Source organism: Gymnodraco acuticeps, unplaced genomic scaffold, assembly GCF_902827175.1.
Source record: "Gymnodraco acuticeps unplaced genomic scaffold, fGymAcu1.1, whole genome shotgun sequence".
NCBI lineage: Eukaryota > Metazoa > Chordata > Actinopteri > Perciformes > Bathydraconidae > Gymnodraco > Gymnodraco acuticeps.
Window position 1 is genome coordinate 4,080,282 of NW_022990271.1, and position 27,971 is coordinate 4,108,252.

The 27,971-nt window shown below is 42.3% G+C and overlaps 2 protein-coding genes across 3 annotated transcripts; one reads left to right on the plus strand and one right to left on the minus strand.

Moving 5' to 3' along the window:
• Window positions 1–809: 809 nt before the first annotated feature.
• On the minus strand, window positions 810–12,340 carry nr1h3 (nuclear receptor subfamily 1, group H, member 3). 2 transcript variants are annotated; one of them, XM_034221331.1, is made up of 10 exons: window positions 12,155–12,340; window positions 10,386–10,468; window positions 9,301–9,548; window positions 8,304–8,570; window positions 7,993–8,198; window positions 5,419–5,598; window positions 5,071–5,170; window positions 4,643–4,792; window positions 4,393–4,487; window positions 810–4,187 (listed from the first exon to the last, which is right to left on the minus strand). In XM_034221331.1, exons 3-10 carry the CDS (start codon window positions 9,497–9,499, stop codon window positions 4,041–4,043), a joined length of 1,344 nt encoding a protein of 447 aa, XP_034077222.1. In that variant the 5' UTR covers window positions 9,500–9,548; window positions 10,386–10,468; window positions 12,155–12,340; the 3' UTR covers window positions 810–4,040. The 2 variants fall into 2 exon arrangements, with proteins under 2 accessions (XP_034077222.1, XP_034077223.1); XM_034221332.1 differs by lacking the exon at window positions 12,155–12,340 and adding an exon at window positions 10,658–10,722.
• Window positions 12,341–15,472: 3,132 nt separating this feature from the next.
• On the plus strand, window positions 15,473–27,971 carry arl14ep (ADP-ribosylation factor-like 14 effector protein). The gene is made up of 5 exons (XM_034221333.1): window positions 15,473–15,682; window positions 16,360–16,552; window positions 16,645–16,773; window positions 24,801–24,841; window positions 26,112–27,971. Exons 1-5 carry the CDS (start codon window positions 15,612–15,614, stop codon window positions 26,338–26,340), a joined length of 663 nt encoding a protein of 220 aa, XP_034077224.1. The 5' UTR covers window positions 15,473–15,611; the 3' UTR covers window positions 26,341–27,971.

The following is a 27,971-nucleotide window of genomic DNA, read 5'->3' on the forward strand; positions in this document are numbered from 1 at the left end:
CCTCCTCATCATCATCATCATCATCGGTGTAAAGGGAGTTCCGCATACTCAGACCTAACGGAAGAGATCCTACAAGCCCGAGGAAAAGCACCTCAACCGCTCCACAGGGACTGACTTTAGTGCCGCCGTGGTTCTAATAGTTCACTAAAATATTAGTCTGACAGTTTGAAGTATTTTAGTTAAGTTTTATCGCCTACCAGGGCCGGCCGAAGCCTTTTTAAGTGGTCTATGGAGACACCCCAACCCCCCCAAAACTGCAATTATTACCTATGTTCATCACAATAATATAACTAAAATCAAAAAATGAAGTATTGCGAAGAAGACATATCAATAATACATTTACCATTTACACTTGCTTTAATTATAACATATTATCTTTACCAGAGACAGTGTTTAATATTTCAGTTTATCTAAAATATTTTGTATAGTCCCTGGGCAGGTTATTAAAAAATAGTGTCCTAATGTTATCACTTCAATGCTTCAGCAAGCACTGGAGTTCAACATATTTTTAAAACAATACGATAAAATAAGTTCATCAACAGCTGTGTAGGGGATAATGTATGTGGTTACTTATGATTGCCAATTTGGTTTGCTTTAAACCTCTTCTTCTTTAAATTTAAAGATTGCAAACCCTAACAAACAGGTTACATCACAAATATTACAGCAAGCTCTCTTTTTAAGTTTTTTCAAAAGCCAACGCACTTCCATCAGTTGTCAATGGAAGTCACCATTATGAATCTGTTTCATGCTTTAGCAAATAAACCACAACACATCAAATCTGACCAGCAAACAAGTCATTTTGATTCCAATCATATCAGCACTACAGCGTAGCTTTAATTCATACTGTACATACAAAACAGAAGGTATTCAGGAGTTACAAGTATTAAAATAGGTTGCATTTCTATGTTTACAGTATCACTCTTTGAAGACAGGAATTAAATGAGATCAGAAATAAAAATTACAGTATACAGTACAATTAAACTTGATTTAAACAGCGTTAACATAAAATGTACACTAAAAAAAATCAGATTAAAATAGCTCAACAAATGCATCTTTGCATGTTTGATCAGCACCCCATGACAAAATAATTTCAGTTTGATCAAAGTCCACCTGTAAGTAGAGCATGGATTTAATTGGGGCATGGTATAAAATTCCCCCAAGTATTACAGAAACTACTTCAAACCAAACTCAATTGATTCGTTTGGCAAGTGATACCCTGCAAGCAGCAAACTAAAAGCACACCTTTAATGTCTTTGGAGGACCCAAACTAAGATAAATAAATCCTTGTTGGGGTTTAAATGCTGCACACTCTCACATTCATCGGCTTCTTTAATGTTGATCGTCCTGCCAAATGAAAACCATTAATACCAAAGGGTTGGAAGGATGTAAGAAAATCAATTTGAACAAATACTTTTAGAGTAAATATAAAAAGTAAATAACATTTTGAGGGGAAAGTCAAACGACTTGATACAATACGTGGTCAGAAAAAGCCAGGTCACTTCTGGCTTTATGTTTTCCTGCTGGATGGAAACACATTCAGGCAACCTTTGAATTAGCAATGCAATACACGATGGGAATGACGCTTACGCTCCTCATGTTGTATACCTGGGATGCACTGGCTTCCAGTAGCAGAAAAACAAATGCTCAGCAGTAGCCTGGTGTTTTGCTATGCGACTGTTGAGGGAGAGGGAGGAAAACACTTTTGTTCCTGTGAAGATTCTGCATGTTGGAGAACATATCACTGTTATTGCAATAAAGAATGTGGAAGGAAAACACACTTGTTTTTGTTCATTCAACAAGCCACCAATAGGTAGAGCTCACTGCACTTTGCAGGTTTACTAAGAGTAGAGGGAGACGCGATGATCTACTGCTCCAATTAGCAGTCAGATCATTTTTTATCAAAAATCGATTTTATATGTCATGGATTAATCAAATAGCACACAAAACCAAACAGACACCTTTATGCTATTAGCATTCATAATTAAATCATGTATTGCAGTATTCTTCTTCTTTGTTGAGATCCTTCATACACGCGTCCTAAAGTCTGCTGCATGTTGAGTTAATGAAAAAGAAACATAATTTGTCGCTGTTGGAAATTCACAACAGGTCGTTAATTTCAAGAAAGATAAGCAATAGACATGTTGGGGGATAAAGAAACAACCGTTGTTATCTTATCCAAATCATAACTAGATCTGCCCATTTTTATACATCAATATATTTATTTACATATTATTTATTGACTGTGCCTTTGGTAAAGTCAGTTGTGTGCATTTGTATTTGAATCAGTTTCATTTTAGCTAATAGGTTAGCTTCTAAATGCAGTTTTATGAATTAAAAGCCAAAATAAATTGTACCTGAAAAAAACAAACAAGTCAATACAATAAAATATAACATCCGAATTTAACTGGCACCTTGAAAAGCTTAAATTGTTTATGATGTTTGCTATCACAAGTCTAATGGTGATACCTGGAAATGGCTACACAGGCTGTCAAAAACAATCTACAGTGGCGTTATGATATCCCATTTTCAGCCCTCGTCCAAACATCAACATGAGAAAATAAACTTCAGTTATGAATTTGCATTGACATTTCTTTATCATCCGTTATACATTTCAAGTTTACACTTCTTAGAATGCATGAGTATAAATAGTTATAAATGTTACTACTCATTTCCTGTAGTTTACTGCTTCCCATTTAAAGACGTGTTGGTATATTTTTCTCTCAGTGAGGCTTTCCAAACAATCTGAGCGTTAACGCTGTTGGTGTCGAGTAGTTTTTAAGGAAGATACTCAGAGCATGGTGACCTTTAGATCGAGATATTATTTCAGCTATATATTTTTTCCCTCAGTGTCGTATATTATCAAAAAGAAAGGGCTGCCAAATGTTCTATGCTCCGTTTAAACTACTCAAACGTTGCTTGTACTTTTTTCACAGCTTAATTTGTTAGTGATAAAACAAAAATATAAAAATAACTTTGTGATGAAATGAAAGTTCAATTCATATAATGACATAATGTGATTATTGGGGCATATCTTTGTAAATGTAATTCATTTATACAACTTCAGTCAGTATTCATTTCCATTTATTTTGAAGTCAGTTCACAGAGATGGTAGCTGGACTTCCTTTTTAACCGATGTTTAATCTTTACATACGTAAATAACGACCAGTGCTCTGTGTGATAAAAGATTGACTTAACACCATTTCTTGTTAATGAGGGCACAGTCTGCATTCTTGTGCGTTAGTTTATGATTGTACAATCTATGTGCACTCTATACATTTTTACTGTGAAAATAAATATACAATTTACATGAAAGTTAATGGGCATCTATAAATGACCAAAAGGGTCTCTTTTGAAGAAAACTAAAGTAATCTAATGGAAATTAAGGAAGCCTCTAATTCCCAGAGGTCTACTTCACATTACTTTACCTGAGCAACTACACCCACCTTTACATTTCTGCACTTACTCCAAAAGGACACAGCCTAACACAAACTATTTGCCAATTCACAATACCAACCAGGTGGCCTACCTCTTCAAAACATCGATAAAGTGAACAGTACATATGCTCATGCTTCACTCTGTGTCCATTTCCACCTATTGCACGACTGCAAGAAAAAACAATTTCAACCTTAATGTGCAGATGTAATCCTGATGTTTGGAGGAAGCCACCACCAAGACCTGCTCAGATTAAAATTGTTAGAGGGAGTATAGAAACTAGAAATTGACAAATAATAAATCAGAGAAAACTGGCTAAAGAACCCGATGCTGGTATTCAATATCGCCACGATCATGTCAGCATCTACACAAAAGTAAGAACAAAAGGCTCGAAGACAACTAGGTGTTCATGTTTTTCCATTTGAACACAAAACATTGTATCAGTCTGTTGGCGAACAAAAGGGCAATGATGCTCTCCTCCCACACCAGAAAAATAAATCTCACTGCATAACCAATCCCTGACCAGATGGCGGCAGAAAGGAGTCAGTGTTCCTGCTTGATGCAACGTCTGTCTCAAGACTTCACAGAGTGTGACATCCGGTCTGCCGTCACTCATTGACGTCCCAAATTTCAGAAAGCAGTGGTGGAAGCTTCTTGTCCTGGAGACGGAGGGCGAACACCTGCTCCGAGTGGACGCTGCTTAGTGTACGGAGGCTCACCAACTTCATCAGCATGCGCGGAAACATCAGATGATCCTGAGGAAGCCATTTAAACAAGATGTCAGCAGGAATTACTTATAATTTAGAACTTCAGCTCTGTAACATCCCTCCTCCAGTTTGAATAAAACAATGTAACCCCAGCCATGACCCAATGTGGTTGTTGTGATGACGACTGTTAGGTTATGCTGACATGTCGGTCACAGGAGGGGGGGGGGGGGGTTACATAAACAGCAGCACTTACATTTGGTCTCTTTATCATGATGTAAGAGCGCAGTGCGTCCACGTAGGGTTGCTGTAGCCTCTCCACCAGTCCATGATCCTGCACATTTGGCCGATCTAAACAAAACAAATAGGAACATGTTTATCTCCGTTCATCTGAAAAAAGCTACTATAACAGACACATTCTCACATAGAAAATGACATGAATAGCTGTTTTACAAGCCTTTCCCCTTGAGGATTCAATGCATGCTTTGTAGTTTAAGAGTTCTCACCTGCGGAAAAGATGTTGATGGCAATCAGCAGGGCGTACTCGGCCTCGTCCAGCTGCAGGTCATTCATTCCTTTTGAGAACTCAAAGATGGGATTGATGAACTCAAACTGAAGTCCTGAGGAGGGGAGTTGAGGGAGGGACAAAAAAGAAACTTTGAAGAAGGAAATGTTAGGTTTCTTTTTCTACATGAATGGCATATCAAACATACCCTATTCTCAAAACCTGACATTCATGTGTTTCATATGTTGTATTCAATATCTGATGCTGGCTGTCCAGTTTGGGCAAAAACTATTATTCGCATGAAACAAAAATAACTCTTAAAGTATGTGTTTATTATGTCTTTGTTGAAACACCAGACAAGACAGTTTAATTAAATACAGTAATAAGCTTAAGAGATACATAATATACAAATATTTTAAGCATAGGTACCTGCTTTGGCAAAATCCTCCTTATTATAGCTGAAATCCTTCAGAAACGTGATGCTGTCGATAGTAGGGTTGTATCGACGAGAAGTCTCAAGCAGCATAATCTGTGGAGGAAACACATGTTTGTAAGTGGAATATTGATATACAGCAAAACTGAGATTTAAGTTATACACAACCGTTGGAAAATAATGCGGGAAGCAACCCTGTTCACACAATTTGAAATAAGTGTTTTCAAGTTTAATGTGTAACATCAATTACGTACTGTGACAATGCCTTGTATGAAGTGAAACAAATCTTTCAAACTGGAAGCTTCAGATACAGGATGCATGCTGCACGGTGAATAATGACAAACCTCAATGGTTGACGTCTTTAACAGAGCAATCTGGTCCTCCCTGGTGAGCTCCAGGAAACCAGGAAGCTGCTTAGCGAAATCCACAATCTCCTGCACGGACATGATTGCGAGCTCAGTGAAGTGGGCGAAGCGCTGCTGACGCACCTCTCTGTTTTGAGGGTCCTGACTCTCAGGCCACGGCTGTTGGGTTCACACATAACAAAATATATGAGGCACAAAGTTAAAAAAATCCCTGATACGTTTTCATGACAGCAACATACACAACATGTTTTAGGTTAAACGTTGACAGGAGAGATGATCCAATCTTGTTTGCTTTTACCACCAATTGAATACAATGGCTGTAACTCGCAATTTACCGACACACATCAGCAGTCAACCAGAAAAGTAGTTCCCTCTAAAGCAGCTATATTTTTTCCTGAAGCAGAATACTGGCCTCCCACATCAAACACCCACCCTACATGCAGCTCCTTATTTATTTTTTAGGTAATGACTGTAATTTTGAAATCCAAAAACCTCTGGCTGGAACAAATGTTCAGATTTTACAGCTAAACAGAACACTTGAATATATTTCTGAAACATCAGCGAAGGAAATACAGTAGGCAATGCAGTAACAGAATCGTTATTTATAATTGATCATCACTGTCTAGTGTGACAGTTTGATTCCAACATCAGTGATCAATCTGATTGTTCAATTCTCTTTAGTGGTGGAATCTTTCACATTTCATTAGGAGCACTGAACGAAGCAGAGGGACAGTACAGTCACAGGAAATACGATGGTTATTTTGATAGAAGCTACAAACTGAACCTTTAAGGCAGGGGTTCCCAACCTGTATTGTGCCAAGGACCGGCAGATACATAAAAGAAAAATCGCGGGCCGGTTGTCAATTTGAATATTTACTCACCAGCAGGTAGCAACAGGGACTAATTGTACTGTATGTAACAGCCTGAACAAATACTAGAACAATATGCATCAAAACATATAAACAACGTAAAAAAAATAAATAAAAATAACCGGTGTTTTTCGGAAAAATAGAAAAACCAAACAACCGACGTTATTCAGTTTTTAAACCAAAACGGGAAAACAGATAAATCAACGTTCTGGTTTTGTTTGTATGATTTACGGATAATCCAGTGAATGCTGGGTAAATGAGGAGAAGGTGCATTATGAAGGAGATGTCCGGTCGCCTGTGTGTGTGTGTGTGTGTGTGTGTGTGTGTGTGTGTGTGTGTGTGTGTGTGTGTGTGTGTGTGTGTGTGTGTGTGTGTGTGTGTGTGTGTGTGTGTGTGTGTGTGTGTGTGTGTGTGTGTGACTGGCATTTGTTGTCAGAAGATATTATGATAGTGTTGTTCGTTCCGGTGAACACACACATCATGCGCCTTGGTGACCGGACATCTCCTTCATACAACGAGTAATAGGGGGAATAATCGGGCAGTTTGAAATGTGTAGAAGCGTGTGTGTGTGTGTGTGTGTGTGTGTGTGTGTAGAGGTGTGTGTGTGGTTAACACGTAGCAGCCTGCAGTCACTCTTAGCTGTTCTGATGAAGGTAACACAGCGAAGGCAGTGCGTAAAAAGGCACATCTTTATCCGCTGGCTAGTGCTGCACTTCTCAGAGGCGGAGTTACACGTCCCGCTGCCTCCTGATGCTACAGCCATTTCCTGAAGTGAAGGAGGTTTTCCTTCTATACAACAGCTGCGGGCAGCAGATACCGTGAGAGTCCCAGACATGAATTCATAGATCAAGGCAGACTGGTTTACAGACTCTCCTGTTTTGCCAATCCGGTGCTTAAACAAATAGCTCTACACCCCTGGCCGACATGTCCTTAAAATGAAGTCTGAGTTTGAAATATATCTCAAATAATGTATGCACTGTCATTTCCCCACATAAACACAACAGTCTGCAATGAAACGGTTGTCTCCCGTGCGCTCCTCTTCCTACTTGGCGCACCGGTAACTTTCTCGTGCGCACAAGAGGCTGAGACCTTAGGCTGATCCGCCGAATCCCTCGGAACATCATAAAAGCCATTTTCAACTGTTTTCTGGTGAAAGTTTAACTAGATTACTGGATGACATAATATGACTGGTATAGGTGTGACAATTAAACACTTTTTGAAAAAAACATGATGATAAAATATCTTTATATATTTATAATTCTGCAAATATTACGATAAACTCACTGCTAGTTTTGCGGCCCGGTACAGGTATATTTGATTTATTTGTCTAAAATCTTTAAGTAGCTATAAAGAATTCACAAGTTTAAATGTTTTTGTTTAAATACATTTTTCTTTTCATTTATTGAAGAGAATGAGTTGAAAGAAGGAGACAGAGAAATGACAAGAGGCAAATTGATTGACATCCTGGTCCTCTGCATGGGGACAGAGCCCCAGTACATAGGCTGCTAACTCTACCTATTCGGCAACCCCCTTTTTTTGAGCCCAAGGGTACCTACTGATAGGTACAGTGTTGAAAGGGGGAGACCGAGGGGCCCGCGATACAACGGTTTAATAAAATGCTCGTAATGTCATTAAGGTTAATATAACAGTCAACCCAGATCTATCCTGTGAGGCGTTCACTTACTGTCACTTTGGGTCGTTCCAGGAAAGACCTCTTGTTGCATTGTTTCTGCATAGACACCAGCTTCTCGATCATCTCGTGCTGCTGGGGGTCCAGAGAAGCTGTTTCCAGAGGAGGGGTGGGGGTGACCACTGTGGAGCTGCGGGCCGTCACATCCTCATGCTGCTTTTTCATCTTCTTCAGTCGGATCTGTTCCTCAGAGAGCACGCCTACAGGTCAAAGAGGATGTTCCATTTTATTCCCATGATTTGAAAAGACCCACAAGCTCAAATGTTGGTTTATCTAAACTCTCTCTACATCTGCTTCACACTCACACTGCTCCAGCATGCCCGCCTCCCGACACTTGCGCAGGCGGCACTGCTGGCACTTGCGGCGCATGTACATGTCCATTTCACAGCGGCCGTTGTTCTTGCAGTTGTACTGGGCGCTTTTGATGACGCTGCGTCGAAAGAAGCCCTTGCAGCCCTCACAGCTCAGTACATTGTAATGGAAGCCAGAGGCCTTGTCCCCACAGACACTGCACACCTCATTGCCCAGCATCTTCGGCGCAGGCCCCTTCTTCCTCTTCACTGGCTGGCCATCTATAAAAAAGAAAAGGAAGGTGAGTTTTTCTGAGGCTGCACCTTGTGTACGAGGTTTTTTGATGTGTGCAGGAGGTTAGGCAATGTCTGCTCCTCTACCGTTATTTAAATCAAGAAAAGATAAGTACTTCCAGGCATCCTATCCCTATTCAAATCATCGCAGTAGATAATATACTTGTATATTTACATGAAAATTAAAAAGGTTATTCTAGTTATCCGTACTACTATGTGCAAGACATTATAGAGATTAAGTCAAAGGAAATACTGGTTGGTCCAGTCTGTGGAAGTTGTCAAACCAGTACACACACACACACACACACACACAAATAACTGCAGAAACACACAGGAATGTAAACTAAAGGGCACTATTTTAAGAGGGGTTGACTACAAATGTCATTGATAATATATTTCTATAAAATATTTAAAATGTCACTGCAGTGTGACCCAAATAAAGTAAAAGCTTGACATCATAAAAGTCTATTGGACTTAAAATGCCCTTCCCAAGTATTTTCATTAAAAGTGATGTAATGTTGGGCTCTCTCAGATATACATTCAATGGCAGTGACAGAACAGAAAGTGCACACTTGTTTTTTACACACACGCAACTCCCTCTTAAAGGATATGCATTTCAGTTTCGTCAATATATGCTACATAGTTGTGGTTTTCACTTTCCTTTAAACATTTCAGTTGTTTGCAGCAGCTGTTAACAAGAGTAACTCTTCTCTCTGACCTAAGCTGGCGGGTGTGTCCCCTGCAGATCCAGGGTCCAACTTGATGTCGCTCAGCTCCACCGGCAGAGGGCTGCTTATGTCGGTCAGGGATGAGCCGTTGTGTGGGGGGGCGGGGAAGTTATCTGGCCTGGAGAGGTCAGCCAGTGACAGCAGGCCGCCGTGCTTCATTGCGGTGCTTCCACTGCCTTCCTCAACCATGCAGTCCAGCTGCAGCTCAGAGGGCCCCGTCACAACACCTTACTCTCATCTGACAGAGGAACACACACACACACAACACACACACACAACACACACACAACAAACCACACAACACACACACACACACACACAACACACCACACACACACACACACACACACAAAACACACACACACACACACACACACCACACACACCACACACACACAACACACACACACACACACACACACACATCACACACACAACACACACACAACACACACATCACACACCACACACACACACACACACCACACACACGACACACAACACACACACACACACACACACACACACACACACACCACACACACACACACACACACACACACACACACAACACACACACACACACACCACACACACACACACACAACACACACACACACACACACACACACACACACACACACGTTGAAAACAAGTACCAGCCAACTGGTGCTATCAATCGAGACCTTGTTTGGCATTACTTGATCTTGATTGTGACAGGTGTCCAAAAATAAACACAATACAAACACATGTCATAACACAAAGCTCGTGGGATAAAGACCAAGATTTTTATAATTGTTGGTTTCTGTTGAAATCACTCTTTTGTGAGAGGTTGTGGAAATCAAAGCAGTCCTGCCACACATGGACACAGAAATGTGATTTAATTATAAATCAAGATGTTCATTTTAGGTGGACAACATAATAAGCCAGTGTACAAAAATACACTGGCTGGATAGCAACTTCTAGAACAAGAATAAGCTTCGTGGCATAGTACAATTTAAATCTTTACTGAGAGAAGAGAACCTGTCATTGTTTATCTCACTCTTTGGACTAATACAGAAGTGCTTTCTCTTACCACGACCAACATCTGGAATATCAGTCACAGACAGCGTGGACATCTTCTGCACAGCAGCTTGTCATTACGAAACCAACGTGTACCTGTGCAAGTAAAAAAACATGAATGATACTCACAGGCAACACAAACTAGACATGAAATAAAGTGTGATGAACAGGGAATTAATGTATACCTGCTGACAGTCTAAGTGAGTATAAAAGCTGTGTAAACATTCAAAACTGACATTTTGTGAAAATAATAATACCAATTGCAGGAAAATATAATATACACACCACAACGCAGTTCTTAGAGAGAACAACTGAGCTCCTGTCTATAAACATGGCTTTTACTGGCTGTAAAAGCAGAAGTGAAAGTTTGTCATGTGCCTCATCGGGGCGCTTTTCAGGAAACGGATTCAGCAGACACACATGTTCTTTATTTTTGGCTATTTTTAACCAGCCTGCAAAGAGGAAACCCTGTTTCAAAAATATAGGCTTTCTGCTATTTATTTTGAAAATAAAAATGGTTGTGCTTCCTCTGTTGGAAATCACATTTGTACTATAAACAAAAGAAATCTGTTTATAATCGAGGTATTAAAAACACTATTTTAAATATGAATGGACAGACAAGACCGACAGGATGTAAATGTTCCGACCCCAAACAAAAAGCTTTCAGGCCGTCTATGTTAATACTGTCGATAACAAAGAGCTTTCTCCAGACACCTTTTTTTGCATCTGCAGACCAAAATGGATACCTGAGAGCCGACAGACTACTCGTTAGTTCAGGGTAGTAGGATTGTTCTATAGGATTATTTATCATTCCATTAAAAATGTACCTTCTTTAATAACTTACAAATGCACAATCTAAATCTTGTTTGCTAGACACACTAGTTAATCTTTAGCTATATTGCATAATGGACTGCTAGTCCCATTTGTTTTATATCTAAAGGGGCTCCAGAAAACATTTGTATGATGCAACTGTTTGTGATGTGACCTTTTCTGTACCATATTAAGGGATACAATTACCCAATATCCCTCCAATGATTAACAACTTCAATATGGCAGCTGCTCTACCTACTGTGGAAACCATAGAAGAAGACAGCCTGGTACTGTACTGATTTGCAAAACGTACAGGCCATGCAATATAATACAAGTACTTAATAAAAGTATTAAAACATAGTCTCCAATGAAACAATTCAAGAGTCACAACAACAACAACAACAACAACAACAACAACCATGAAGGTCAAGCTCAACACTAGACAGATAACAACAAAAGAAAGACCAACTGTGATTAAATATGACCGTCTAGTATCCATAATGAAAACAGAACCCATGAAGAAACGATGACAGCATTGACGGCAATCATTTTCAAAGCCCTAGTGATAAGCTTTTAAAAGACATGGTATATAATCATTAAAGCAGTTATTGTTGCAGCACTTCAAGATAAAAGCTACAACAGTTCGAGTTGGTTTTGGCACCTTTCTTTTTCTTAAATGACTTGGTTCTCCTCAATATTTGCTCATTTGACAACAAACGAGGTCAAGTACAACTAATAACACCGTATGTTTGCTTTTAGAATATATGCAATTAGCAGAATTATCCAAAAATAATACATATCTACTAGGATTCTAAGTCTATATTTTCCAAAGAAAAACCCATCTACTACAAAGCATTCTTGCTGTCAAGGTGATGCCTAAATAATAATAAAAAACTGAAGGAGAACATTTGGATTTAAAGCCTCAATTAGCTCAAACTGATTTGCAGCAGTGACTCTGCAACAGGCACTTACCTCTGAAGCTGACGTCTTACTTCTGGTATAAATCCATCCTGCCCATTTGAGTCCACTCTGTCAGTTTGCCGGCGCCGATGCAGGACTTTCCCGATGAGCCTCGAGGATGCCAAACCTCTGTGACTGATTTGACGGAGTTTAATGACTCAATATCTTGACGAGAATGAGTAGGAAAGAAGTCCCTTTCTACAATGCCCAATGGGAGACAGGAGGGAAAACAGAGAGAGGGAGGAGGGTGAAAGAGGCAACACAAGAGGTTACTATTGGTCATTTGAATAGCTCTTAAATCCCCACAGGGCTGTGGCATTCCTTTCTTATTCTTCTTTGAGATTAAAAAACAGCCCATTTTACTCAGCCTCATACAACACAGACACCTAAGGATGAGCCCATCTATTCTTTCAAAACATAGCCATTAATGTGGTCGACTGCCTCAGATTACAAACTGTAAAGGCTGCTAACACTCAAACATTTAGCTGGATTGAGGTGTAATGATCACATCCACAAATCAATGAGTAAAATGTCATGTCAGCAATGTGGATAAAACATCTGAGCAAAAATCTAGATTTAAAAAATAGGTGTGGTAATCAAAGGCATCAGGTTTTATTGGGTGGATTCACATTATTTGGTTGTAAAACATTTCTACTCATGTCCTTCCCACAATGATCTCTGCTCAAGTCCAATGTCCTCTGCATCTTATCAGTCACCTTTGTCCATGAGCATGTTTTCATAGCATGCTGGAAATGAAATGAACTCGCCACCAAAATCAATAAAGTACAGAATAAATGAAAATGCTTAAAACAAATGTAATGTTTTTCATCTTCATGTTATAACTCACAGCCTCGTCACTGGCTTGTTCTGTGAAGTGTATAGCCTTGTTGTACAGCATGTTACAAAAGGCCAATTGACTAATTGATTAATCAATATTTTACAACTCATTTTGTAGAGCCAGGACCAGTGCTGAAACAACCTATACATTTATCATCAACAAATTGACAATACTTAAGATACTACTTATAATAATGACTTAGTATCTGGTTTCTTTTCGATTTCTGTGATTAATATTGATTACTGGTTGGTAGGAAAAAAATGCTATTTCAATATATGCGCTGGAAAATGTAAAGTCTAATGAAAAATGCAACTATGTTTTTGTTACGGTCACCGTAAGCAACCACATACTGTAGGCATGTTACAGATGGATTGTGAGAAAGTAGTGCTCATAATGCAAGTGCCTATCAATCAGAAAAAAATGTTTTTATAAAACATAGTCAGCATGACTGAGTGGGAAATGTTGCTTTCTAAAAGTCTCAGGAGTACCAACGGATGTTAACGCCTCAAAAGATGTAAAAATGGACATCCTTACTCAGCAACATCTTGGTGTGAAAGCAGAGTCAGTGCTTTCGAGAGTCACAGGCTCCAAATTAAATCAATGTTCCCACAAACACACAGATGCAAGAAGAAGTACATCCAGTGATTGAAGGCCTTGCAGACCCACCCATGTTTTCACTTCTTCTGACAGACCTATGAATAGATTAACACTGGTTGGAGCTGTGTTGGGAATAAAGTGAGATCAAAATCTATTACCAATACAAAGAAGCAAGTCCGACTGCACTGACAACAGGTGCAACGGATGTCTGTGACTCAAACGCCCACACAGAGGGCTTAAACAGACAACAAGTGGAAACAGGGATACATATGGGCTCTCAGTTAAAATCTTGTTTTGGCACGTGCACACTGCAACCACAAATATTAAGGAAATAAACACACAGTCTGGCAGCCTGTATAAAGCTAACTTGTAGGTAACACTAGCGTCGGTGGTTAGTGTTAAAGTGGACGTTTATTTCGCAATCATGTTATGTAAACAGATCATTTCGCAACTTCTGCGTTGAGAATGACGATACTTGCCAGTAGTTTGTAGTTTACTACACTCACTGCTAACATTAGCCAGGTTCACCTTAGTTAGGCACACAGTTAACTGACAGACACATCATTGTAGCTAACTGCAGGTTCAGCGTCAACATGAACTAACATAAAAAACATTTGAATATATCACTAGCTAACTCGCTGGCCTTCAAATGTTGCTAGTAAAAACATACAGAACCGGATGTTTAGGTGAGATTAGCTTCAGACTGAGTCAATCTCAACAAGGCCAATATCGTTTAGGTTAGCTTACACCCCCGCCCTCGGAAGCAACTCCCTTTTAACAAGTTCAACTTAGCCAGCTTAGCTAACTTCACATCAAGGATACCACAAACATGACAAAGGGACAACGTTGGTTGACTTGCCAGAGACTTCATGAGTTTGCACCCTCTTCTTTGTTTGCTACTCCGTCCTTTTGGGTCTGTTGACAGCGGCTCTGACAACCAAAGCTAACATGTTAGCTCGCTAGCAGCGTAGTTATATCATGTGATTCCGCGGCTCTGGGTGGCTCGGCTGGCGCAGCAGGAAACAGATTTCATCAGGCTGAGAGAGGGCTCTACTGCCCAGAGTGCAGGCTGACGGGCAGCATCCAGCGGTGGAATGTAGGCTACCTTTACCCTAATGTATTTGAAGTAGTTTTCCAGAGTATTTCCATGTTATGCTACTTTATAATTCTAGTCCCGTACATTTTGGAGGGAATATTGTACACCACTATGTATTTAGGAGCTTTGATTTGGATAAGGATAAAGATATCCAGAAATATATAAAGTCATTCGAATAAAGTTCACCACCCTCTTTACCAGCCTACATAATAAATTGATCCAAAACATTATATGCATCAACAATAATATATATATTATATGTATTGAATTAACCAGCAAGCTCCCCCAAACAAGTTGTGATGTTTTGGTAAAATAAATGTTGTGTTCAAAAGTAAAATAGGATTGTGACATTAAACATTACAAATAACTGCCATAATAAGATACTGGTTCTTTGTGGCCATGGTCAGATACATGTTGAGTGGGCACAACAATACTGATGGGTCCCTCAAATTTGGCCTCTTTGAATAGTTTATTCTGTCAAAGTTCAACAATAGGGAACAGTTTTTCCAGAAGACTAGCATAAGGTCTTATTATGTCCAGAGACCCAGAGACAAAAAATACTACAATACTACAATACTTTTCACCAGCCCAATGTCTGTAATTTAAAAAAATGCTGCTATGTCCTGCAATATTAGAGGCTAAAACTAGATTTAAGACTGGACATTCTATCGGACATGGTCAATATTAAGGCAGAAAGAGATATATCTGGCCAACAATGCATTATGTATTATTTCAGCCAGTAAATGATCTGCTGTTGATGGTGACAGTGAAGATGAAAATCTGAGCTGCCGCTAGAGGGCAGAGTCTTTGAAGGAAGAACAGGAAGTTGAAGTGGATCTACATCTTTAACTTCGCCGAAGAAGACCCTATATCAAATAAGTCGCCTGTGGTTTTTGTTCATTCTGCAAAATCACTGTATCTGCAACAGAAAATACACAATGCCCGTAATATGTGCAGCGATAGGGTGCAACAATAGGTTTGTCAAAGGGTCGGAGATCAGATTTTACAGGTAAGTTTTCACCGCTCGGACTGAGGGGGAGTTTTAGGATAACTGATCTATCAACTGCCATTTAGGAAAGGCACAGTAAATAAACCGACATTAATACATCTGCTTTTACATCACTGACTGTCACTGACAATAGTTCAACCATAAGCTAACATTCGGTTTCAATTTGCGTATTGATACCATATGTATACCATGCTGCCTCAGACTTTAGCCTAAACTAAACATGACCTGTTGTAGCTCGGTTCATTGCTGTATTCATTTACGTATACTTATCTTTAACTGGCTCCCAATGGTGTAATGTAACCCTGCATTTCCTCAAGTATTGTACTTCAGGAAAACATGAGGTCCTTATACTTTACTTGATTATTTTCTCATGATGCTACTTTATACACTGTATCAATTATATAGAGCAACACCCCTCACAACATACTGTCAATGAGAACACGATTTACATATGTGGGCAGCAGTTTGTCCAGGTGTTAAGATTACCCATTTAGATATGCTCATGTAACTGTAAAAGCATGTCTAGTTGCAAGAAAAATGTATATCATCTAAGGAGATGTTGACCTCTTGTATCTACAGTTTACCCTCAGGCTGTATCACATAATCTTAAAAGTGTTGATGGTTAAAGTCATGCATCCTCATTAGAAATCTTCGCCTCTCTCTCTCCTGCGTATCAGGTTCCCGCTAAGCAAACCTCAACTCGCCAGCAAATGGGTGCACAGCCTGGGGATGAAAAACTTCACCCCCACAGCCAACACCTGCCTCTGCTCGGAGCACTTCAGGGCCGACTGCTTCAGGGACTACAACGGAAAACAGTTCCTGAGGGAGGACGCCGTGCCCACCATATTCAGCCAGGGGCAGGACTCAAAGGTGTGGTAGAGACTGTTATTCAGTAGCAGTTGGTTTTAATTCATCCTGTTTTATTTTATATAAAGTGACTAGATAATCCCAATACTCCCCAGATTGAACTTCGTAAAAGAGGGGTGGTACCAAAGGAGGCAAATGTTGTGAATCAAATGGCGACACAAGCAGACAAAGACAGAGCGAGAGACGCCGTCAGTCAACGCAGAGACCGGAGAGGAGGAATGAGGGTGAGTTCTCTCTTACTGTGCCTGCACTGAGGGCACATTGTGTGTAGTTCAACCTTTAAGGTATCATATTAGTATTAATTACCCTCTGGCAGGAGGCTGCACTCCATCAGGACCAAAACCTCTCGCCACCTGGACAGTTTCTTCCCCTCTGAAACCGGCCTAATCAACAAGGCCCAGGACCCACACTGACACTGACTTTTTATACACCCAAAAACATGCATGACATTAATGCACATCACGTGAACAACATCTTGTTATTTTCCCCTAACTACTGTGAGCCATGTTCAGGCTCAGCTCTCTGACTGCATTCTGCACATTTTTGCACACAGCCCTCCACTTAAAAATTGAATTCACTGTAGTTTACCATATATTGTCATAAGTGTTTTATACATTTTTTAGCTTTTAAGGTTTTCTCTCTATAGTTACATTTAAATTAGGTGTGAATACTTGTCTCAAGTATCCTTTTATAATTCTAAATTGTTTCTTAAAAATACTTATCCTTATATATTTCTTACTATAATATACTTGTTGTAAATTCCCCTTGTTTTCTTTAGTCTGCGTTGTATCGTTTGTGTTTTTTGGTCGGGCACATTTGGGGACAGCTGGAGTGGGCAGCTGCGGGTCCTCGAGTGGTTTGTTTACCATGTGCGTTAGTGAAGAATAAATGATGCAATCATTCTACATTCATTCATGATTCAATACTGCTATAGCTGTTGTAAGAAGCATTCAAGCTAATTAAAGTCCAAAGACTGTATTCCTTGTCTCCGTGTGAACTCTCTAACCGGAGTGCTGTTTCTGGATGAAGCGGCTCCGGCGCAAACATCGCACAACATAAGATTCCCCAATATTGGTCCTTCGAGCCGGAAAGCTTCACCCACGACAGCGCCATGGATGTACAGGAAACAGTAACAGCTACGATTGGAGCTCATGGAGGAAGACAGCGACAGCTTCCAACACACCTGCAAGGCTAGAAGGTCAGCTTACCAATGCCCACAGTCTCTCTTGCCTAATCCTACCCCCCTCCAATATGACAGTGCGAGTCAGCTGCGGTCACTTAGCCTGCAAACCGGGTTAGCAGCTGAGAGTGACCAGCTACACACTGCAATTGGACGCCCTCCCTCTTACTCCTGGCCAGGAGCAGCAAATAAGGCAAATTTGTGGGACATGGTACCTTATGCTAGCAGCATGCCTGACCTGCAGAATATGTGTGTGAGGCCTCGACTGCCATCTCCCTCAGAGCAGAGCTGCTACAGTCACCAATCGTCAGAATACAGCCTCAGTGAGAACGGATCTGGCCCCCTCTCGTCACATCCACCTCCAACCCACTCACACTGGTTGGACTCACAAGGAGATAACCGCACCTTACAGCAGCAGCCGTTATCCACCAATCATCAGGATAAGCTGCCAACGACAACATTGCTGTGCACGACTACAGCGACATTCCAGTCTCAAGCCCTCCCAGCCTTCATGCCGAGTCAGAATCAGGAGAGAAGTATATTGACTCAATCTCTACCACCAACAGTCACATCTGCACGGTTGTTGGGAGCTGTTTCTAAGACAACAGCACTTCTGGCTAGAAACACGGTCATGTCGTCACCTATCGTCCAAGGGATGCAGGCAGCCGGTCACGTTGGCCAACAACTGCTGACAACTACAGGGTACCAGCCTGCTCACCAGCCATACCAGCCTGTACCTCCTCCTGTGACAACCATGTATGGCAGCATGCAGGCGGCAACACAAATCCCATATCAGTTTATGACGACGACATCCGCAGCACACCAATATGTTCCGGCTGCACCTGTCCAACCACCATATCAACCACAGTACGCACCAGCGCTGTACCCGGCTCACCAGCTACCAGCTACACAACAGCCAGTGGCCCAACATCCAGTGGTTATGCCTCAGCAATCTTCCTACGTGCCACACAAATGGTCTGTAGCGCCTTCACCTTATACACAGTCTGATGTCCCCCAGCAGACAGCGTATCAGTCTCTGCCTGTCCTTCCGGCACAGTATGCATACCAACAGCCGCAGTACCAACAGCCGCAGTACCAACAGCCGCAGTACCAACAGCCGCAGTACCAGCAGCCGCAGTACCAGCCGCCGCAGTACCAGCAGGGTCATCTAAAATCGGCGTACCAACTGCAGCCTGGCCCATCGGCTCAGCCAGCCTATCAACTAGTGCCTTCCACCCCTGGTCCATTAATGCAGCAGCCTGTACCAGCCCTGCCCGTCCAGTATTCCGTTCAACCACAGCAGTCACTGTACGGGTCAAGTGCTCCCCTGCCTCCTAGACTGCCAGTCCCAGTACCTAAACTGCCTAAATTGGTGCGTGACAGCGAGAGAGAATTTACTGACCTAAAGATGGCGCTGGACCACTACTCAGTGACCACACTGAACTGTCTGAACATTACAAGTACTGTGTTCTCATGGAACAACTAGTTCTGGATGAGGCCCAGTTAATAGCCCAGTCCTGCAGGTATTACGCCCAGCCTTACACGGCAGGCCTTACAGCGGCAATATGGACAGCCACACCAGCTTGTACAAAGCGAGATCGCAACTATACTGAACTCTCTTGACCTCAAAGCTGGAGATACCAAAACATTCCAGAGCTTCGCGCTAAGCGTTGACCTATTAGTAGGTATGCTGACGTCGCTGGAGGGACCCAACGGGATGGAAGTGATGTCGACTGGCCATGTCGATCGGCTCCTTAGCAAGCTCCCTAACCATTCAAGGGACAGCTTCGTGGAGCATCTACAGGTTCAAGGTCGCCTTAACACAAACAACCTAAACCCGTACAACCTCCGCGACCTCTCCAACTGGCTAAGGGGGAAGGCCGAAGCTCAACGACTATCTGAAAGGATGGCACAGCGCCATCGGAGTGAAGGTATACATCCCCCTAAAAGAGACAATCAATTTCCTGCACCAAGGCCTCGCAACCATCAGGTCTCAGTTTACCATGGCTCTGACAAGTCTGAAGCTGAAAACCATCATCCTTCAGAGACGACTCGGCCAGAGGCTAAGCAGCAGAAATTCAAGAGGATGTGTCTCTTCTGTAAGAGTGATGAGCATTACCTGTCAGTGTTCAAACATCCTCCAGTGCTCTCAGGAGATGGTTGAAAAATGGATAGTAGACGGCAAATGTTGTCGTAACTGCGGTCGCACCAACCACCGGCAAGAAGCTTGTAACTTAAAGAAAGCATGCAGTGAGTGCCAGGAAATACACCTCAGAGTTCTTCATTGTGTTACTAAGCCAAGTCCACGCGTCTACCTCATCACGCCAAAGAATCGTGCTGTGCTCTTCAACTCCAAGCAAGGAGGGAAGGTCTACCTCAAGGTGGTGCCAGTCATCATCAGCCATGGGCACAAGTCCCTTGACACCTACGCGATCCTGGACGATGGGGCTGAACGAACGATGATACTGCCAGCTGCAGTTCAACACCTGGGACTCAAAGGGGAAGCTGAGTCTCTCTTTCTGCAGACCATCCGCCAAGATGTGGCCAGCCTCAATGGTGAGTCTGTTGACTTCCATGTGGCCTCTCTGACACAGCCTCTTAAGCAGCACCTCATTACGAGTGCCTTTACAGCGGGTCAGATAGCCTTATCAGAGCAGTCCTACCCTGTGACCGCACTCCAGAAGCGTTATCGCCACCTGAAGGGGCTTCCACTGAAGAACTTTAGTAAAGTTCAGCCGTTACTGCTAATCGGCTCGGATTGCACCCACTTGATCACAGCAACGGAGCCAGTCAGGGTCGGCCCCAAAGGTGGACCCACAGCCATAAATACAGCACTCGGCTGGGCACTTCAGGGTCCAGATGGGCTAACATCTCAGATGACTTCATGCTACTTCACATCTGTCAAGCCAGCAGCAGATGACCTCTACCAACATGTTGAACGTCTCTGGCAGCTTGATGTACTCCCGTTCAAGAGTGAAAGGCTAGTAGTACGGTCCCGATTGGACCAGGAAGCCGTGAGTATCCTGGAAACCCGTACTGAGAGGGTGAAGGTGGGCGACACACTAAGGTATGCGCCACATATATGAGGTGCTTGCCCGGCAATATGACCCTCTCGGAGCCATTATTCCTTACACTACGAGGGCCAAAGTGCTTGTTCAGAAGTTGTGGGTGAAGAAGAGGAGCTGGGACAACCCAAACCTTCCTCTTGATATTGTTCAGGCTTGGTCCAGCTGGGAGAGGGAACTCCCCAGGCTGGCGGACATCACCCTGCCACGAACCTACACGCCACTGGAGGCTGCAACTGAAGCCACCGACTACACTCTGCACGTCTTCTGTGACGCCTCCGAACAGGCATATGGTTCTGTAGCTTACCTCGCAACGAAGGTTGGTGACAAAGTCCATGTGTCATTTGTCATGGCAAGGTCTAGGGTAGCCCCGAAGCGCCAGCAGTCGATGCCAAGGTTGGAACTCTCTGCAGCGTTGACAGGAGCTCAGCTATCCTCTCTTCTCCATCGAGAGCTCACCTTAAACATCACCCAGACCTATCTTTGGACTGATTCCACCACAGTCCTGACTTGGCTGACGTCAGAGTCATGTAGGTTCAAAGTCTTCGTGGGAACCAGGGTATCTGAGATCCAGGAATTGACAGCCGAGCACACCTGGCGGTATGTTGACACAGCCAATAATCCAGCCGATGACCTCACCCGTGGCAAGACAGTAGCTGAGCTGGCGGCACCAAATCGGTGGATTCAAGGTCCAATATTCCTACGTGGCCTGTCTGACCAATGGCCGTCGCTTCCTGCCCCCACAGAGCCCGAAGATACTGACGAGCACAAACGAGCTACCTTCTGCGGCCTAACACAAACCAGTTCAGTACCTCCAACACCAGATGTCACACAGTTTGACACATGGGTTGCATTCCAATAGTCCATTTAGCTTAGGAACCTTCCTAACGGAGTGAAATGACCCGGAAGTACGTCACTGGCAGCCATGATAAGTGCCGTTCCAATTCTCCAAATGAAAGGAAAGGAGGTTTCAAACTTCCTTTATAACCTCCTTTAGCTTAGGAACCACTGAACCTCCCTAACCGAAAGGAGAGGAGAAAATGCTGTCCCACAATGCATTGCAGCCGCAGCATTTGCCATCACAACAGTCGGCCGTTCACGGAAACAACCGATTATGACGGAGAAATTATATCATGAAAGTTACGGTGCTTATTAAGCATTTTAAAACGTATGTGGTAAGTTGCCAAAGTGCTTTTTTCTGAACGTTCATCAGTATTATAATCAAAAAGAGAAATATGAACATTAGTTTTTACTGAAATGATCAAATAAAGTCAACATCTCACAGTCTTTACTACTGAGCTATGTGGAGTTTGTTCAACTTTTAAAAGATGTTTGAATGGTGATGTACACAGTGATAGGTGTTAAGGACTTTTATAATAAATACATCTGTATTGATTTTAAGATATTTTCATAGTTCATACAATCATACGTATTGGGATGATTTGTATTAATGTGGACCGGAGGGAGACGGAGGGTGACGAGCATAAGTTTCACTTTCCTTTTTTATTTCAATTCCAACTTTGGTCATGAAGAATATGTTTCTCTGTTGTCCACGTTCATAAAGCATAAAGCAACAGCATCAGAGCACGGTGCAGAGTCTCTAGATGAGTTTACAGTAGTCCCTCGTTCTTATTAAACATCCATGTTGTAGTCCACTGTATAGAAAACTGTAGTTTCCATAGTTTCCCCACAGCAGCAGACACACACAATGACGTCCGCTGGCGCATCATAAACACGTCGGATAGTGAAAGTGCATTCGGATTCTCTAAAGTACCGCAGTCTCTTCTCCTAAGTCCTTTTGAATTCTTTTATCCACTATCCCTTAACCCCGTGACGTTTCACTCAGAGGTCAAGGAATAGGAGATAGGGTTAGAACTTAGGAGCTGATTTTTGGATTATCGGAACGCAACCATGGACAGACTTGGTCGAGGCCACCAAGCAGTTACTTCACGGGGCGGCAACTGACCTTTCCTTGCCTCAATCTGACCTGCGTGACGCTGAAAGCCTCCTGTTGCAGCGCAGCCAAGCAGAATGCTTCCAAGAGGAGATTGAGTGTCTTAAGTAAAACCTGGCAGTAAGCTCAGTATGCTTTCACCGGAGATTGATCCTGCAATGGGTCTGATCCGCGTCGGTGGAAGATTTCGCCACCTGGAGACTTCTTGTGATATGGAAATTCACCCCATTGTTCTCGATCCCAGTCATGTAGTCACAAAACTCCTCATTAAGGACATGGACGAGCGCTTGCTCCATCCAGGGCCCGACAGGGTCTTTGCTGAGACTAGGCGCCAGTACTGGGTCCTGCGTGGAAGACAGGCCGTCAAGCATCATCAGAGGACTTGCACTGGATGCAGGAAGTGGAAAGTGAAGCCAGTGATACCGATTATGGCCGACTTGCCTTCTGCGGCTCCTCAAGCCTCCATTCTTCTCTACTGGGGTCGACTGTTTTGGGCCGTATACCGTCAAGGTAGGGCGGCGCAGTGAAAAACGATGGGGAGTCATCTTTAAATGTCTCACCACTCGCTGTGTCCACCTAGATCTGCTTAATAGCATCGATGCAGATGCTTTCTTCTTGGCCTTGAGGCGATTCATCGCTCTGCGCGGCACCCCCTTCGAGATTCTCTCAGATCAGGGGACAAACTTCCGGGGAGCAGCTAGGGAGCTTGAGGAGGCGTTTGCTGGAATGATGCCCTAACTGCAAGAGGAACTTGCCAAGAAACAGATCAAGTTTCGCTTTAACCCTCCAGCATCTCCCCACTTTGGTGGTGCGTGGGAGTGCGAGATACAATCCAGTCAAGAAGGCTCTACAAGTGGTGATCGGCACTCAGTCTCTCCAGGGAGAAGTCCTCCTTACCTTGTTAGTTGAGGTGGAAGGTATCCTAAATGCCAAACCCTTAGGCTATGTGTCATCAGACCTCGCAGATCCAGATCCTGTGACGCCAAGCATGTTGCTGATGGGGCGGCGGAATGCCTCCCTTCAACAAGTATCATACGCTACAGACACCCTCAGCAAGAGGCGGTGGCGTCATTGTCAAATGATGGTTGACCACTTCTGGGTGCAGTTCATCAGAAGCTACTTGCCATCCCTTCAAGTCCGCCAGAAGTTGCGGCAGCACACTGATGGTCTTCTTCAAGGTACTGTCGTGATGATAGTTGATCCTCAGCTTCCACGTGCCCACTGGCCAGTGGGGAAGGTCGTCAAGCTGAAGGCCAGTGCTGATGGATGCATCCGGTCGGCTGAGGTTCAAGTCGGGGACAGGACGTACCTGCGACCCGTGGCACGCCTTGTGCAGCTACCCGCTTTATCGGACGACGATGCTGATCCAGGGACTTCCGCTACACCTTAGGGAATTTATTCTGTTTTACATAATAGCTATGCTACTCTGGGGGCGGCTGTTGTAAATTCCCCTTGTTTTCTTTAGTCTGCGTTGTATAGTTTGTGTTTTTTGGTCAGGCACATTTGGGGACAGCTGGAGTGGGCAACTGCGGGTCCTCGAGCGGTTTGTTTACCATGTGTGTTAGTGAAGAATAAATGATGCAATCATTCTACATTCATTCATGATTCAATACTGCTATAGCTGTTGTAAGAAGCATTCAAGCTAATTAAAGTCCAAAGACTGTGTTCCTTGTCTCCGTGTGAACTCTCTAACCGGAGTGCTGTTTCTGGATGAAGCGTCTCCGGCGCAAACATCGCACAACATAAGATTCCCCAATAATACTATTGCAACTTATTTTTCTATGATTGTTTTTGTTCGCACCACCAGATACCAAAGCAAACTCCTTATATGTGTAAACGTAACTTGCAATAAACCTGATTCTGATTCTGGTAGTTTCTGCTTTACCAGTCAGAGCCAAAATGAACACCCACTGGTTGAACATGGTCATTCGAAACAAATCTTCACTGTTTTCTTAAGATAATTATTTTAATGTTTTTTTTCCTTAAGTTAATTTAAGCAAATGCATGAATTAAAATAGTTGGCTTAACATGTATACATGTATTTTGTCACAGGGTGGACGAGGAGGCCGTGGAGGGAAACAGCCGTCTGACAGGTGAGAAACGGTGTGGGTGTTTCTGTATTCTCCCTGTTGCTCTACTGAATTCTTTCATAGAAGTTTTTCTTTAGAGTTTTCATCTGTTTATCTCTACTATTCAGAGAAGTGAATAAGTGTCCTTGTAAGTGCTTTGCAGAATGTAGCCCATCACAGATTAACCTGATGCCGTTCCTTTCAGGCGCTAGTTTGCTTTGTGTGGGAATGGTTGCTGAGCCAAATTTAAAAACAGCTGCTGGTGACATATCTCAGATTATTTGGGGTCTTAACATATTTTGTGATTAATTTGTGTTCTCTGATAACAAAACCAGGCAGTTTTTGTTTAGTCGAGATATTTGAGCATATATTTTTAAGTTTTTAATGGCAGGAAGAATTATCCACCTGAGAAAATCTTGAGTATCTAATGTGAAAGAGTAAACGTGTGTTACATGAGGAAATCGTAGCTGTATTCAGCTTTGATTGAGAGGATGGGATACAATCCAGCTGAACAGAAAAGTGAGCAAAATGGAATCATCTCGACCTCATCATTTATTACTCTGTCCAAACCATGACCATGAAAACAGTCGGATGTTTTTGTCAGAATATCATTTAGTATTTAGCTGTTGTTTTAGAAACAATCTGTCAAATAAATAACGTTCCTAACGCCGGTTAAAGGACCAGGCAGTATCATTACATATTTGTCTGACTGTATTGTTTCTATTTATAGTCGTCCGGTTTCCCTGCTTGTTTGTTCAGTACCAGAGCTCACCGCAGGGGGCGCATTAGGGAGGATGTTCAAAAGACCTGTTGAGTTCAACTTTATAGATGTCTTCCATTGTCTTGAAGGAAGAAAACAAAATAGAGTTCTAGTAACTAATATGAAGGGAATAAGTAGTTAACTGTTGAAGCACCTTCTAAAAAAAAACAACAACATCCCAATCTGATTGTATCAATGCTGTAGAAATGTCCAACGGGTACATTTTTTCTTAGACCCTGGACAGGCAAATGAGATTTAGAAAATATGAATTTAGATGTGAAAATAGAGCTGTAAAGCTGTCCCATGGTTTTCACCACTCAGTAAATGTTTCTCAAAATGAATGGTCATTTTCAGACTACGTGGATGCCCACTGAGTTTTATAATGCAAAATGTACATTTATATTCCACTATCGTAATGTTTTACTCCAAGACATAAAACAAATATAAAATGGTAATTAAGGAGCAAACACCAGAGAGGAAAAATGCTTCAATGAAACGTATTGCTAATGTCAGTTTTTCCGCTTGTGCCTGCAGACAGTCTATTGGAGCCAAGAACAAAGTGTACGACAACAAAGGCCGACTGCTCTCCAACAATAAAGACATGTGTGACTGCCTGGATGTGGACTGTATGGGCTGCTTTTACCCCTGCAACGGGTGCAACTCTCGCAAGTGCGGGGTCGAGTGCCGTTGCGACAGGAAGTGGCTTTACGAGCAGGTGGAGGTGGAGGGTGGAGAGATCATCCGGAACAAGTTTGTTATTTAGTCATCAGAGAAACTGGGAATAACAACTCGCTTTCCTTAAATTCGGCTGCTGTTCAGCGGATGTCCAACACTGGGATGCTTTTCCTGGAGAGATCTCCCACAATTTCAACTGATAATTATGAGGCCTTGCAAAGTAACTGCCCATGGTAGAAAACTTTGCAGAACAATGATAGCATTCTGCTGAATGTGCTTTTTTAGTTGATGCCCGGTTTCCTTTGTTCCTGTTGTTGATTTATGTACACATGGTGTATTTTTCTGGAAAGAAAACTGGTTTGTACCACAAATCTAAATAAGACAACATTTTAAACACCACGATTAATCAGTATTTTTTGGGGATTTTACAGCATTATAAGCATGATGTTTTTGTTTATAAAAATTAAATATTTTTTAAATCCCTGACAAAGTCACACGTTTGATGCGAGTTCTGGCCTGAAAACACCTGCCAATTTTGAATCATAGTCATAGCGCCACCTACTGGCAAAAGGAAGTTACAGTTAATAACTATAAATCCGTTTAAATTCATGTCATTGAAGTTTACCTTGCATCACATAACATCAGTAATAACATATACAATAAGCTACAAAGCAGAGCTCAGAAATGAGATGCTGACGTTGCGGCTACATACAGTAAGCTAGTTTAGGGGATGGTTCCAGTTTGCGGATGTGAGGAGGAAGTGAGGATCTCAGTGTTTTTGCAGCGTAAGAAAAAGTCCTGGCACCCATTGTGCTGAGGTCGGCTGGCAAAGACCTACTGATGAAGACTCCAGGGAGCAGGGGGCGTCTGTGAGATGTTTTATGGAGGCCCTTTAACAAGTCAAGGCATTAATTAATTTGTCTTTAGAACCCTCCCCATTAAAATGTAATACTTTTCCATTAGGTCATTTTCTGCCCGTTTAGCAGACTGGAGCCACCCATCTTTAGTACTCCCCCCAACACACCGAACAAAGGCAGCATGACACAGCAGTTCATCACGCTGGCTAAAGAAAGAGTTGCAGATCTGCTGCTCAGACAGTAATGTCTCATTTATCCACATCCTGCTGTCCTTGAGGACGGCTAGGTCAAGTGTCATGCGGCGCGGGATTGCTTTGTCTTCATATCCTCACATATCCTGCTTATTTCCAGGGAGCCCTTGCAGCAGGGCCTGACAAATCATGATCCTGCCAAATTTTAACTTTTAGGAATTTTCACGGTGGATGTTACTTTTTTTTAAAGGGCATGCAAATGAAATGCTAGGTTTCTTTGTGTTGTTAATTGTATAACTCATTTTTATACATAGCTTATTCATATTAATATACCCTGGTCGATGCACACGAGACATTCATCAATTTGTTCCAAATTTAAATTCAAGTCAAATCAGTTCAACTCCAAGTGCAGAAGGTACTACAAAAACCACATCAGCCTTTAAATGATGCCTTCTTTCTCATACATTATACTGTATAAACGATGCATATTATTCCTATTAAGCACGATATATGCATTGTTACTGTTGTATTGATTTTAGGCGTAGCATCAGTTAATTTTGTTAAGAAATAGTCACATTTAATTCAGTTTGAACCATTTATTAGCCCAAAATGTTATTATGTTGAGGTTACAAAAGTTGTTTATAATAAAAATAGGATGTTTTTTAATGGAA

Bases quoted from the DNA above. Each gene is read 5' to 3' on its own strand.
- arl14ep (XM_034221333.1), top strand. From the start codon at position 15,612: ATGCCCGTAATATGTGCAGCGATAGGGTGCAACAATAGGTTTGTCAAA. The intron at 15,683-16,359 runs GTAAGTTTTCAC...CCTGCGTATCAG, and splicing joins TCGGAGATCAGATTTTACAG to GTTCCCGCTAAGCAAACCTC. The intron at 24,842-26,111 runs GTGAGAAACGGT...TTGTGCCTGCAG, and splicing joins GGGAAACAGCCGTCTGACAG to ACAGTCTATTGGAGCCAAGA.
- nr1h3 (XM_034221331.1), bottom strand. From the start codon at position 9,499: ATGGTTGAGGAAGGCAGTGGAAGCACCGCAATGAAGCACGGCGGCCTG. The intron at 4,793-5,070 runs GTACCTATGCTT...CCTTCTTCAAAG, and splicing joins GGAGGATTTTGCCAAAGCAG to TTTCTTTTTTGTCCCTCCCT. The intron at 4,188-4,392 runs GTAAGTGCTGCT...TGGCTTCCTCAG, and splicing joins TCATGATAAAGAGACCAAAT to GATCATCTGATGTTTCCGCG.